General features: G+C 35.6%; 7 protein-coding genes across 7 annotated transcripts; 3 read left to right on the top strand and 4 right to left on the bottom strand.

Annotated features, from left to right (window-relative positions):
• Nucleotides 1-44: 44 nt before the first annotated feature.
• NEPG_01245 (uncharacterized protein) lies at nucleotides 45-607 on the bottom strand (the record flags this gene model as incomplete). Its single annotated transcript, XM_013203619.1, has 1 exon — nucleotides 45-607. One exon carries the CDS (start codon nucleotides 605-607, stop codon nucleotides 98-100), a length of 510 nt encoding a protein of 169 aa, XP_013059073.1. The 3' UTR covers nucleotides 45-97.
• A 698-nt stretch (nucleotides 608-1,305) lies between these two features.
• On the top strand, nucleotides 1,306-3,653 carry NEPG_01244 (intestinal DNA replication protein; the record flags this gene model as incomplete). Its single annotated transcript, XM_013203618.1, has 1 exon — nucleotides 1,306-3,653. One exon carries the CDS (start codon nucleotides 1,306-1,308, stop codon nucleotides 3,526-3,528), a length of 2,223 nt encoding a protein of 740 aa, XP_013059072.1. The 3' UTR covers nucleotides 3,529-3,653.
• A 270-nt stretch (nucleotides 3,654-3,923) lies between these two features.
• On the top strand, nucleotides 3,924-4,664 carry NEPG_01243 (uncharacterized protein; the record flags this gene model as incomplete). Its single annotated transcript, XM_013203617.1, has 1 exon — nucleotides 3,924-4,664. The coding sequence occupies one exon, from the start codon at nucleotides 3,924-3,926 to the stop codon at nucleotides 4,662-4,664; it is 741 nt and encodes a 246-aa protein (XP_013059071.1).
• Nucleotides 4,665-4,839: 175 nt separating this feature from the next.
• On the bottom strand, nucleotides 4,840-7,739 carry NEPG_01242 (uncharacterized protein; the record flags this gene model as incomplete). The annotated part of the gene is made up of 1 exon (XM_013203616.1): nucleotides 4,840-7,739. The coding sequence occupies one exon, from the start codon at nucleotides 7,737-7,739 to the stop codon at nucleotides 4,863-4,865; it is 2,877 nt and encodes a 958-aa protein (XP_013059070.1). The 3' UTR covers nucleotides 4,840-4,862.
• A 385-nt stretch (nucleotides 7,740-8,124) lies between these two features.
• NEPG_01240 (uncharacterized protein) lies at nucleotides 8,125-10,089 on the top strand (the record flags this gene model as incomplete). Its single annotated transcript, XM_013203614.1, has 1 exon — nucleotides 8,125-10,089. The coding sequence occupies one exon, from the start codon at nucleotides 8,125-8,127 to the stop codon at nucleotides 9,634-9,636; it is 1,512 nt and encodes a 503-aa protein (XP_013059068.1). The 3' UTR covers nucleotides 9,637-10,089.
• NEPG_01241 (uncharacterized protein) lies at nucleotides 9,722-10,090 on the bottom strand (the record flags this gene model as incomplete). The annotated part of the gene is made up of 1 exon (XM_013203615.1): nucleotides 9,722-10,090. The coding sequence occupies one exon, from the start codon at nucleotides 10,088-10,090 to the stop codon at nucleotides 9,722-9,724; it is 369 nt and encodes a 122-aa protein (XP_013059069.1).
• A 369-nt stretch (nucleotides 10,091-10,459) lies between these two features.
• Nucleotides 10,460-14,204, bottom strand: NEPG_01239 (uncharacterized protein; the record flags this gene model as incomplete). Its single annotated transcript, XM_013203613.1, has 1 exon — nucleotides 10,460-14,204. The coding sequence occupies exon 1, from the start codon at nucleotides 14,192-14,194 to the stop codon at nucleotides 10,460-10,462; it is 3,735 nt and encodes a 1,244-aa protein (XP_013059067.1). The 5' UTR covers nucleotides 14,195-14,204.
• Between the last annotated feature and the right edge of the window lie 276 nt (nucleotides 14,205-14,480).

Genomic DNA, 14,480 nt, shown 5'->3' with positions numbered 1-14,480 from the left:
CTTATAACCAGAAATAACTGAAACTCTTCATTATCATGATGTTTTCTGGATTCTTAGTAAAACAGCAGTAATTATCTTATTACAACCACACCTAGAATTATAAGCTGTGTACATATATTGTGTCCATATCTGACACACCAATATCCTTAAGAAGTGTTTTTTCTGTACTAAAATCAATCTCACCCGCTGTAGAAATAAATGCCTTTGGTTTTTTTATCCCAAAGTCTGTTTTTAGTATGTTTTTAAGATCGCCTACAGTTGCATCTGTTTTTAAGATATGTAGTTTTTTCTTTGTATCATGGATTATTTTAATTCTAATTTCTTCACTGTTTGGACTGACTGTTTGTGTGTCTCTGTTAGCTGTAAGAGGCCTTATATGAGAGTTTTTCAATGAAACTGTCTGCATGGCTATTAATCCATCTATTTCTATTTGAGCCTTTTCTAAGTTATTCTTTCTGTCTTCTTTTATTAGGTTTCTGAGTCTTTGCAGGTGATCTTCATACTCCCTCTTTTCTTTTTCTTGTTTTTGTCGTTGTTCTTCTTTTTTCTTTAGAAGAATTTCCTTTTCTTCTTGTGTTCCCTTCTCTTGCCCTGAGCTGTATGCCATTATTGTTTTATAAAATTATTCTATATTAACTCTTATTACTATATACAAACAAAATACCAAATAAATACTAAATTATCAGAGTGTGAACATATATAGTACCATTTGGTATAATCGTAACCAGGCAGCAATTATAGCATTTCTTATACAATTTTAGTTATATTATTTGCAAATTTCATATATATTAGAACTATCTTAAATAGGATATTTTATTATTACATGTGAATTATGCATAATTTATTAAAAATAAAATATTATTTATGCCTTACATATAAATACATATAAAAGGCATTATACTGCATTTCTATTTTTATATTTTAAGCGTTCATTCGAGTTATATTAAACAGGGCGTTTATTACTTTTTTAAGTATATTTCTGTAGCTACTTATAATAGAAATATACCGTTTCTAATATAACTCAAAATTAATTATGATTATAGTAAATAATTAGTCTATTGAGTGGTTTATTGTTTAGTATTAAAATATAAATATTATATGGGTTATTATTAAATATTTAACTGTTATAATGAATATATCTCATGTGAGAGAACTATTTATGTGAAATACTGGTATGCCTGGATTATTATCATAAATAGAGTATTTATATCGCCAATTCCGCCAAATGGTGTGAAACCATCTGGGTTTACATTGTTATAATTTAAATCTGAGAAGTATAAATCTGCAATAAAATGTTTTAAGCCCATGGAGACAAGCTGTACGCAGAAATGTGTAGACTTTTTAGAGGCACAAGACCAAAACAGAAACAGGAAATATGTCGAAGAAATAAAGAAGGCAATAGAAGAGAATCGCAGGTCAATACCAATAGACTACTCTGACATGTTCAACCATGACCAAGCACTGGCAATAGAAGCAAAAAGAAACTTTCCAAGTGTGGAGAAGCACATTTCCAAAGCCATAGAAATACTTACGGCAAAATATTGCCCCGAGTTCAAAAAGAAAGGAATATCCACAAGAGAGGAAGAGTTTATTCCCTGTATATACGGACTTGATGTGATATATTCAGTGAGGGATCTTAAGACTGGCCTTCTTGGGCAGTTAATATCGTTTTCAGGCATAGTTACACGATCCTCTCAGTCTAAGCCAGAATTATTAGAGGGCACTTTTGAGTGCTTAGAGTGTAAGGCATTAGTGCGAGGTATTGTTCAGGAGAGAATATACAGACAGCCACTTGGCTGCATAAACCCAATGTGTTTAAACAGGAGTAAGTTTCGGCTGTGCGTGGATGAGTCTAAGTTCAGTGACTATCAAAAGGTTCGTGTACAAGAGCCCGTTGGGGAAACAGGAGACTCACAGGCAATGCCAAGAACAATTGAGGTTCTGCTAAGAAATGACCTGGTTGAAATTGCCAAGCCGGGTGACAGTGTGATTATAACAGGATATTTAACAGCCTCACCCTGCATGAGAGATGCACTTGGGCACAGCAATACTACCAAAGTTGGTCTTTCAAAAGCACCAGAGGCAGATGCTGTACGAGGAAAGATTGCGCAGGGAAAGGGGATTAACCACGAGCTGATTTTCTTGGGCATTTCTGTGTCAAAAAGACAGAGCGATCCGTACACTACACTACTAGAAAAGAATCAGAAGGTAGAAAATATTACTGCGTTGGATAAGATAAAGGTAGAGACAATGTCACAGACTCCAGGGCTCCTTTCCAAGCTAGCAAACAGTCTTTTCCCATCGATCTGCGGGCATGAAAATATTAAAATGGCAATTCTTCTTATGCTTGTTGGTGGCACCTCTAAAAAGACTGCAGAGGGAATTCCTTTAAGAGGAGACATAAATATACTTTTAGTGGGTGATCCAGGAACAGCAAAATCACAATTTCTTAAGCAAACAAGCACATTAGTCGACAGAGGAGTATATACCTCAGGGAAAGGATCCAGTGCGGCAGGTCTTACTGCAAGTGTAATAAAAGATGACACCGGTGAGTTCAGCATTGAAGCCGGTGCACTTATGCTAAGTGACAGTGGAGTGTGCTGTATTGACGAGTTTGATAAAATGGATGAGAGAGACAGAGTTGCAATTCACGAGGCTATGGAGCAGCAGTCTATAACAATAGCAAAGGGAGGTATACATGCTACACTCAGTGCCAGAACAAAAATACTGGCAGCTGCCAACCCAGTAAAAGGAAGGTACGACATGCGAAAAACCCTCCGGCAGAATGTAAGACTATCCCCGCCAATTATGTCCAGGTTTGACTTGTTCTTTATTCTTGTGGACAGCATTAGCATAGAGCACGACCAAATTATCTCCAACCACATTCTTAAAAGCCACATGGCACACGGAGAACCAGTCTCACTACAGGACACGTTCTTTTCCATTGAGGATGTTAAGACCTTTATACGCGTGGTAAAAACAAGAGAGCCAGTTCTGTCAAAGGAAGCAGGAGATGCAATTGTACAAAAGTATCTGGAAATCAGAAAGAACAATTCCGTCCATGCATTTAGTGCGACTCCCAGGCAGTTAGAAAGTATTATTAGGCTAAGTGAAGCAGTTGCTAAAATATTTGGGTATACCACAGTAACAGAAGAGTGTGTTGAGCAAGCATACCTTCTTCTCTCAGGATCCATAATGAATGTACTAACTGATGACATAAGACTCTCAGTAGCAGATGCAGTTGGTGAGAGGGTTTACACAATTACATTCGATGAGTACATTAAAATGACCTCTTCTTTAGTGAAGATTGTTCAGATGAACGCCAGAACAGACGGAATCTCCAAAGAAGGCCTTATTAAAGCATTCATTGAAGAAAACGAGAGCGAAATCCCGACAGAAGAAGAATATTTCAATATGCAAGAAAAAGTATCAGGACTAATTGACCAACTGATATACAAAGAAGGTGTTTTTTATGAGCAGGGAGAGAACAGAAGTATTCTTCTTCATCCTAATTATAATTTGTTTTAAGAGTGCAAGGATATTAATTTTGAAGAGTCTTCAGAAACAAAGCATTCCTCATTTGTCAGTGAGATTCCCGCTTGGTGTAACATCATAAGACATGGGGTAATAAAAAAATAATTTATATAAGCAAAATAAAGCACTTAAATAAAATTGAATATTTTTTGAATTATGCACTAAAAATAAACACATTTTTACTACATTCAGGCGCTATAAAGAGCAACAAACAATCTGAAACGGCCCAAATTATAAGATCAGAAAACATATCAGCACGGTTTAAATATACAACAACAATAATACGATAAAACCCAAAATGAAATTTATATCATATGATCCCGGATGTTAATAATTTCTATTAATATTTACATATACTTCTAAATTTATTTAAAATTAAGTATTATACAATGGTTATCTCAGATAATAAACTCGATAATAAAAATACCGAAAATGCTTCAATGATTAACACAGAATCATCACAATGTATTGTAACTCCACATAATATCCTTAATTTTACTGAACTGAATAATTCTTCAGCAGAAGATACATTTTTTATTTTTTGGTTTATTTGCGTATACAGATTTATATGTTTTGTATACATTTTTATTATTTTTACTATTTCTATTTCTATTGGTTTTATTATTTCTGGTATATTACAGGAAATTAAAAAATATTCAGAAATAGAATATTTAAAGGATCTGATACTTGGAGGAGTTCTTGGGATATCTCAGTTAATTAAGTATACGATTGATAGAAACAATTTTTATATTTATATCATGCGTATACCACGTAAGAATATTTATTCATCTCTTTTATATTCTGTAATTATTATTAGTAGTATAGGTATTGTACTGGGGATTATTATAAGCATACTTTTTAATAGTACAGAAACAACTGAGATAGTATTAAAATCAACAAAACATATGGTAGAATTAGGAATATTTACATCTATTATGCAAATTATAGAGGTGGTGGGGATATCATTATGTATTTTAATTTACCACAGGACAGTTATATACAGTGACAAGTTTAAAAGAAGAATTATGGGGATTGCATTATCATTAACTATGTTTATAATTTTATTATATGGATGGTTTGTGTACTATTCAGTGATTAATAAGGATATTTCTTATTTGTTATCTTTTTAGTGGTGGGTGGATTTTATTTCAGTAGTAATTGTAAAGGATTTATGATGAGCAAGTGTTAAATTAAGAAATTTTAATGTTTTATTTAGTGCGATGTACTTGTATAAGAAAGATTTAATTTTTATAATATATGAACTTATTATTATTAGAAGAAACACTAAATATTTAAAGATTTATTGCTTATTTCATATTACCACATTTTTATCTTTTTTGTTTCTTTTTTCTGGGGAGTTCTTCAGATTCTTCTTTCTCATCGGACACAACAAAGCTATCTTCTTCTGAGCCACTTGCATTGCTGTAGGATAGATCTTCTTCTTCCTCCTCCTCATCCGATTCTACTAAATCTTCATCTGTAATGAATTCTTCGTCATCATCCCCATCAGACTCTTCTGTTGTGTTTAGATCAACTGCGTCGTCATCTGGGTCTTCATTCTTCTCATCATTTGCGGCCTCTCTGCTGGGTTGCAGAATTGCCCAGGCACCTCCCTCGTAAAATGCCATGGGGTCATCAAGGACACTTTTCAAAACGTTATTCCACTGTATGTTAACCTTTGTCTCAGTAAAGCATATGTTCTTTGAGTCAAAGAAGTCCATAAGCCAGGGCACTGACATAGCAGAGACACCGTGCACGTGAACAGGCACTTTTGTTTTATCCTTCAGCACAAAGACCAGATCAGAAGTGGTAACACCAGAAACTCTTCTTTCAAAGTTCAGAATTTCTATGTCCTTAAAGGGCAGGACAAAGAAGGGGAACTCTGTTAGATTCACCAAGCACTCTGAGGTGGGCTGAATAAAAACGCTCTGTCTGTGCGGGACACCAAAGAATCCTTTAGATATGGGCTCTTCCAGAATGATACGGGACTTTTCAGAAACGCACATGGCAAAGTCGTGGAAGGCATCGTTAATTTCTTCTCTGATTCTCTCCTCCTCTTCTTCTGCGTATATCTCGGCATCTTCGCCAATTATTCTGTTTCTTGTTTTCCGGGTATCATGCACTGCGTTTGCCACACAATCTCTAAAGAACTGTATATCAGAGGTTTTCTTTTCTGCAATTGTCATGGGGGTGTGCAATTTAAAGTGGAGAAGACTCGGAGACTCCGCCACACCGTGTTGTAAGAACATGTGCTTTATCTTAGAGAAGAGGATATCTACATTTCCTGCCTGCCTTGAGTGGTATCGAAGCCCGTTTTTGTGCAGCTCGACTGTGTTTGCCACATTCTTTTTTGTACCCATTCTGTGATCACACCGCATAAAAACATTCTGTAGTGTTTCCACTCTACCTGCAATCTCCTGCAGATCTTCCTGCTCTCCTTCTTCTATCTCCTCCTCTGTTTCCTCTTCTTCTTTCTTGAGGTTATTTATTTCCTTCCAGGCCGTCATTACGTTCTCTTGTGTGTCCTTTATAACCAGAGACAGTAAGTTGTTTGCGCTGGTGGGCACGTCCCTATCAGGCTGGTAGAAAGATATTTTCAAGTATCCTATTCCATCCTCAATGGTTTTTGTTGCGGTTTTAATCACATCGATGTGGAAAGGGACAGCTGCACCAAATACAGGAATAATTACACTGAATGCCCTTCTGTCCACCTTTATAATAGGAGTTCCACGTGGTATAAGAGTTTCTTTCTCGTAAGAGATAGTCTTTTCGGCAGGTTCTTCAACTATCTCCTCTTCTGGCGCCTCTTGCATTTTGTAGAAGTTTAGCTGCTCTTCAATCAACTCGTCCATTAACTGCTTTTGATGCTCATTTATCTCATTGGCCCTCTCCAGTTCTTTGTCTCTGTTACGCAGTCTTCTTCCAGAAAGGGTTCTTTTTGTCTGCTCTACCGGCTTTTCAAAGATATAGTCCATTACATTCATGCTAAATGGTGTAAGCAGCCTGGGCACGCCCTGGTCAATCATCACAACATTATCCAGATGAATAGTGCCAGATCTGTCATCCTCATCTATCATTTTTATTAAGTCATAGAACCCAACAGACACGATAAAAACAGAGTTGCCCTGTATTGGCAGATTCTCTAATAGCTCTGGAGAAAGCCCCTCCTCAGGCCGAATCCCAATGCTGGGGCCTATTTCTATTTTCATTTTATGCATCAGTTCGGTGTGATATTTTGGATCAACTACTTCATCAAATCGCTTCATTGTTTCTTCTTTAATCTGCTTCGGTGTTTTCCCAGGTGCTATGTTTTTAATAACATATTTCATGAATCGTAAATTATATGCCAGGACATCCCTGCTCTTCTTATTAGGATCAACTAAAAGAGTTCTTCCAATGTGTGAACAGTGCCCCTTGTATGCAACCCATAAATAATAACTGATTATGTCAAAGTACAGAAGCTGTTCGTTATACGCATTAATAAACTCACCCTTTGCTGTTCTTGTTTTCATATACTGCCCTCCACTCTGTATTACTGGCTTAAAGCAAAGTTCAATGTAGGACTGGTCCAGTTCACTGGGAAGCTTCTTTATCTCTACTTCCAGAGCTGCTTCTATTTGTTCACTCAGCTCCTCGTGTATCACTCTGTCGTCTGTTTTTAATATCTGTCTAATCTTCCCCTCTAAAAGCAAGGACATCTGTGTTGCAGAGAGTGCAGCCAGTTCCATTAAATCTTGCTGCTTCCTATCCTTCTTCACAAGTGCATTTTCAATGCTTTTTGTTATGTCCTGCGTCTTAAAATTACTCTCCCACTCAGTCACAAAAGACCCTCTGTCCTCACTCAGGATGCCTAAAACCTTATCGCCAGTCACTTCCTTTATGCTATTGATTATTTCTGGCTGATTTGACATGTCCTTCAACCGGCTTAGTGTTCTGATATTAACTGTGTCTTTCAGTTTTTCAAGTATAAAGCACTTTTTTATGCTTGAAACAGCAATTACTTCAGTTCTTCTGATGATTAATGAAGTAACCGGGAATTCATACCCTAACAGATAAAAAAACATGGCAGAGTTGATTCCGTATGAAAAAGTACTATCTCTCTCCCCGAATGTAATCATTAACCCATCCACGTCTTCTGGAAGTGCCTGAATAATATTTTCCATTCTCTCCTTAAATGTCTTGCAGTCAAGCTCTACCTTTGCCATTAAGAAATAAAAAGAAATCTCAAAAATAATTTAAATAAGAAAGCAGCACAGGGAAAGAATCCAAGGCATTAAAAACAAAATAAATTACTGTACAGTGTACAAATAAAGGATCAAATACATGTCTTATACACAACCCGATATAACCCCAAATGATTGATATATTTAGGTTATATTTCTATAATAACAGAATGTTTAATAGAAATAATTTGACATAAGAAGTATTCTGTTATACAGGAATATTCTATGAATAATTAAATATTTCAGTTTATTTATAAATTTGCCACTTTGGGTTATATTCGGGTTATTATAAACAACCTTCTAGTTATATTTCATTTATTAATATTTATGGTAAATGCTCATTAATAATATTTTTATAAAATATTTTATGATTGAAAGCATTGCACTAAGAAAGTTCGCAGTTTCGTATTTTCTGGTTCATCCAACAAAGCCACTTTGTAATTTGGTTAACAGAATTACTACAACGATAAAAAACAGATTCTTTATAGGGGAAGTGGTTTTTATTAAGAACAAAGAATTAACTGGTCAGATAGTAAAAATTACCAAGAAGGGCTACATAGTAGAGATACACGATGATGAGACGGGAAGTACTCCGCAGAGAGAGGAGATTTTAGCACAGGATTTATTAAGGAAAGACAGTGCTACAAAAAACGAAGTACTGTTATTTATATTAAGCATAACAAAGGACACTCCTCTTGGGCGTATAGTTGCAAATAATATTATACAAGAACTTGGGATATTTAAAGGGCAGAAGCCAATTATAAAGCAGGTGGAGAAGGCTACTGAGCAGCCGAAGGTAGATAAGAATGCATGGTTAACTCCGCCTAATCAAGAGAAAGAGAAGGAGAAATTAAAGGAACTGTCTGAGATAGAGGAGGCACGAGTACAGAAAAAAACAGATCAGATATTATCGATATATTCAGAGAAATGGGAGCATTCATCTATTTCTACACACAAATTATACAAAAAGGTTATTTCTTTGTATAATGGGCTGAATATTTTCTGTGAGTTTTTAAAGACTAAGGAGATGTCACTAGAAGAGTTTATATCTGCAGTGTTTGCAGAGAAAGACACGCCTCGCTTGGTAGATATATTTTCAAAGCTTTTAAAGGCAATTTCTCATGAGAGGAGAAAGTCTGGTAAAGAAGGGCTTAAGGATATGTTACACATTGCATCAAATATGATATATGAAAGCGAGCACATGAAGGAAGTACTGGACATGATTACTATCGCAGGAGAGAAAAAAGAAACTGGGTTTAATAGGATACAGTGGTTTGCAGGAGATGCCGCACAGAAAACCTGGCTGGCGTACATTAAAAGCTTTGTATACGATATAATGAACATATATGACATAAAAGTAAAGACAAACGAGTTCATGCCGTACACTCCAACCAAAGCAGAGAAAACAGAGAAAGTAATTGAGTCTTTAGCAGTAGATAGATTATTAATGATTTCATTTATGTTTGAGACTATAATACTTGGTGTCCGATTCAGAACGTATTATGACACATTGCTAGAGGAGTACAAGGAAAAAGAGAGGGAGCGGCTTTCTCTTGTGCAGGAGGTAAAAAGACTGAAGGGAGAGGTACTGGTAAATGAAGGAGCAGATGAAGTGAAAGAACAAATTGAAGAAGCAGAGAAGAAGTTAGAAGAACTCAACACAGAGTGCAAGCCCGAAGCTATTAGAAGTGGTATATCAAAGTATGGAGATATTAATTTTATACTTGTAGATGGAAAGTTAGTTTATGAGTATAATGAAGCCTTCTTTATAATACAGGAAGACAAGTGGGAGTCTTTTATATCACTGTTTGATATGGATAAGAAGAAAGACTTGCAATTTGTAGAGACAGTAAAGAGGTATTTAAGAATATTTCAGTAAGTAAAAGTGTGTATAAGTAATATATGTCTAATATACTCCAAAAAATACTTTATGATATCCAGAAATAGGAAAAGCGAGAGTATCTTTATTGAGTATATCTGCCATCGGGTGTTAATACTAATGATCTATCTAATTGTTTCATGTTCATAATGCTTTTAATCTTACTAAGTACATTATTGAATGAGTCGTTTCCTCCTATAAACCTTCCATTTATAAATATCATAGGGAATGTTTTATGGCCATAGTTGCTGTACGTTATTTCTTTCAACTTTTCCAGTAGAGGTGCATGATTTACCTCACTGATTGTCTGAAGAAGGTTTGAATAATTTAGTCTATTAATCGTATTTAGAAATTCAACGCAAAATGGGCACGAAGTTTTAATTGCTGCGAAAATGGGTGTGCCCAAGATTAAGGATTTGAAATGCTCTTTTACATCCCCAGATACTTCTGCCATAAATAAATAAAAATATAATTGTGTTTATATTCAAGAGGAGAGTCTTTTTATAAAAATATAAAGTACAGCAAATACCAGAATTAAAAAATTTAGAATGTATCAGAGGGTATATTAAGTACATTATACAGTATAAACAAGTGATATAATCAGAACAATCATTATCACGATCTGAAATATATTTAAAAATCAAATCATACAATTTATGTGCATAACCTGAATGTCTTATATGGTATATTAGATTTAGTGCAAGGCACTGTAATCTAAGATGTAATTATGTACTGGGAATTGAACTCTCTGACAAATTGTGACGTGTGTGAAGTATATTTACAATAGGCATAAGTGTTTATTAGTCTTTATTATAGTGAATATTTATTTATTTGCAACAAACTGTTCTAGTACTTCTGTGGCAAGCAGTGATATATCTGGCGCATCAGATGAGATGCATAGAATTAGCTGGGACATAAACACTTTTGATTTAGGAACAGGGAGTTTTCTATCTATAATCTGCTGTAATACATAAAGAATGGCCTGCCTCTGGAAAAACGAGAATTTGACTCTTTCTACTCGGATGCATTCATTATAATTTTGGAGGCATCTGTCGATCCAGTCATCTGAGTATTCATTCAATTCATGTTTAGATGCAAGAATATGACACAGAGTTTTTGTTGCAGATAAGTGCAGGATGTGCAGGTTTTCTTTAATTGTGAACTCCCAAAATGCCATAACAACTGTGTACACCTCAACCACTTTTTCTCCTTTAAGTATTTCTGTAAGCATTTCCAAAAACACAAGGTGGTCTTGGATTCCTCTTTCTTCTTCCTTGAGCCGGTGTGGGTCTTTTCTGGGCACATCAGGCATAGCATCAACTGAAGCGTTAGCATCTTCTGGTGGAGGAAGTCTAAAAATTTCTCTGGATATGAGTGAAAGGTGGCCTAGTGACTCAGTAGATACTTCTAGCTGAAGTATTTTCTGCAGACAGCCTATAGCCCTATGCCAGCAGTGCATATATGTTTCTTTTTTCTTGTGGTACAGAAGAAGAGTATCTATGGACTTTCTGATTATTTCTGTTGGCTGTGGTTCTGTATGACTAAGCAGTTCATTTTCCAACCTCTCTATGCACTGTATAATAAACTGTTCAGACAGTCTTTCAGAGCGCGTTCTTGGGATTGCTATCCACTCCAGAAGAACCTTTATTCTAGAAATACGGCAGGTTTCATCTCTTAATGATTGAATTGTTTCAAATTCCAGGAAAGTAAGTGTTCCTGAGTCTTCAACTGTATTATTATTTAGCAAGTGTGTAATGGTTTTGAAGAATGTTACAGACATTTTAGTCTGTACTTCTTCCGGTCTAATTTTTTTATAGGCCTGCTTAAACATTTCCACAAGTGTCTCAAGAGATTCATCTGGCTGTGTGTATATAAAGCAAATATCCGATATGGTTGAAAATAAAGACACGCTGTACTTTGTTGGCAAAGAAATCTGCAGCCCTGGTGTAATGGCAGAGATCACTGTGCCTTTCATATACGGATCGGAGAAGAATCTAACAAATATCCTCCCGATATATCTCCACAGCGAGTAGAATCCTTTATACTCCTTTATTTCCCCGAAATAGCTAAAAATTAGGTTAGACACACCAAAAATGATTTTTTTGGCACTTTCCAGTGACCTGGCCGTGTTTACATCATCTGTTGTATACGGCTGGAATGAGCAGCCACCTACTCCGCGGCACAGACATTTTTCTTCAAATGACAGATAATCGGAACCACTTGAATTTTCATCGTGTTCGCCTGAGTAAATTTCTTTTTCTTTAGTGTACACTGCAGCAGAGAGCAGTCTTTTCAGGAATGTCTGGATAAGAGGCTCCCACATAAGAAGATTCACTTTTTGACAGAAATATATAGTCTCAAATGCTTGCACTATCGCAGAGTCCCTTACATCATCTCTTTGATCATACGCCACACTGCACAGAAGACACATTGTAGCATAAAATATTTCCATTTGTACTTGCCGTGAGATTCTCTCCTTTTCTATGTGTACGTATTCTGTTATGTCTCTAATAGAAAACAGTGCCTGAAATGATATGTTGTCCTCTATTATAAGCTTACAGCACATGCAAAGCAGTTGGTGTGTAGATACAAGGCATTCATCTGGTAAGTACATTAGCATGCGATCTGTTATTGTCTTAATTGTTTCAAAAACAATTCTTCGTATTTCCTCTTCCTCTGCTGCGTCAGACAGTATTTTGTAAATACTCACCCACCCCATCCCAAAGGACGAGCCTGCCTGCTTTATTCCATCAGATATTGACTGCATAATAATTTTAGCAAGTGAAATGTCTTGGCTCAGATTCTTTATCTCAGAAAATACCAGAATAATCTCTGGAAGAATTCGAACGTGCACGCCCTCGCCCAATCCAGCTGAAAAATACTCGCTTAAGAAGTACACAACCTGTTCTTCTCGTACTAATTTTGAACTATCCATGCCTGGCACAAAGATTTTCTTGATATACGATACTACTTCGTATGGGAAATCCTCTATTTTATGGCCAACTGATAAAAAAAGATTCATAAAGCGGTCTAATGGAATATTGCATGACCCGCACACTCCCTTCAGTGCACCTTTCAAACACTCAGAGTTACACTCCATCAGCCGGTTAACTGAAACATTCCATGAGTCTAAATCTGGCGCACTATCCTGGGCATAAGAGGACAGAATAAAAAACTCTCCCCATGTGCACAGTATATCTGCATAACAGAAGGTAAGCTCAAAAGCAGAAATAAAAAATATCTTTGGGTATTTCTCTGCTACTGTGTACACTGACTTAATCACAGAATTAAACACAGAAATATTTCCCTGTGCAATACTTGCAGTATGAGAAATAGCCCCCTTTATCATTGCAAGTGGTTCTTCTGGCCAACCCTCAGATGAACATGTTATATTTTCTATAAGGTAGCTAAAATATGGAATAAACAGTTGCAAAATATCTGAATCTTCTAATCTACCTGCAATATCAATAATCCTTGACATTTTAAGTGATTTGTTCCCAACTATTTCTGTTTTTTCTTTTGCTTGTATTAGCTTAAGTATTTCTTCATTTTTTTGTATCCCAGTGATGTCTAACAAAAACCGTTCGTTATTAAGGCCAAACAATTGTTCTGATAGGTATTCGCTGCTCTTAAGACACGCCAGAACTATTTCATATGGCAGAGCGTACAGAAATTCTCCTTTGAGTAATTCTGTTTCTTTCTGAATTTCTAGTTGACATATTCCCAAGAGAATACTTATAATGTTATGGTTACTCTGAACAATATTTGAAATTATTTGCATAAAGATTGCAAAGGATACTTTAGTCCTGTTAATATCAACTCCAGATATCTCCTTCATTAAGAAATCTATAATCACTTCTAGTAACTCTTTGCCTTCTGTTGTATTCAGTACATTCTTTGCTGTTTTACTTGACATACTAACCAATAACAAGTCTAAACCAAATAGATCTGGCTCTTTTGAGAGGCTAATCAGCACACTTACTACCTTCAAGCAGTCTGCTTCTGCAGACTCCTTTAAGCTTGTATCGCACTCTTTAAAGCCACAGATAATTTCGGGTCTTTCAAAAATACACTCAATCACATAAGATACTGTTATTTTTGCAGTAACTGTGTCTTTGTACTTTTTTATCAGACTAATCCCTATTTTAAACAGTTTAAAAAGGTTATCACCTTTCACTAGCAAAGGATCCTCTATCAGTGGCTGTAACATCTGCAGTACTCTTAGCTGTACTTCAGAGTGTGCCTCTATTTTTTTTTCGAACTCTTCCAGAATATAAGGAATGAACTCTTTAGATATGCTATTTCTTGTAATGAGCTTATGCAGAATTTGAAGAGACTGAAAGAATAATCTGTTTTTGACAGGAATCTCCTGTATTGATTTTACAAATGGCAATTGTGCCAATTTCTTCTCTTTTACATACTCATAAAATTCCTTTTCCTTCCCTTGGTACTCCTCTATTAGTGGCAAGGCAGTTTGCACTTCTTTTTTTAGTGTGCTGTTCTTCTGTGAGTGCTCTTTAAGTATTGCAAGTAATATATTGTTCATTTCTGTCTGCATGCTTTAAAAGTTCTGTTGGGTAAACAAAATATTGAAAGTTTATTTTCATTCTGGTAATAAATGAGCACTAGAAAGTTGAAATTATCTAACTGTAATTGAAATATGTGCTTATAATTCGGCATATAGTGATATTTTTATGGTTATGTGCTTTTATTGTTAGAAATAGTGTATAAAGTATTATAATGCAATTTGGATTTTTAGTGTATGTTATTGTTATTATAAGCCTCTTCTAGTGAACAGTCCATTATATATGCGCAATAAACCGATATGTACACCCCAAAATCAT

This window comes from Nematocida parisii, assembly GCF_000250985.1.
Source record: "Nematocida parisii ERTm1 unplaced genomic scaffold supercont1.3, whole genome shotgun sequence".
Taxonomy (NCBI): domain Eukaryota; kingdom Fungi; phylum Microsporidia; genus Nematocida; species Nematocida parisii.
Note: the sequence above shows the minus strand (reverse complement) of the source record. Positions and strands in the feature narration are given on the sequence as shown.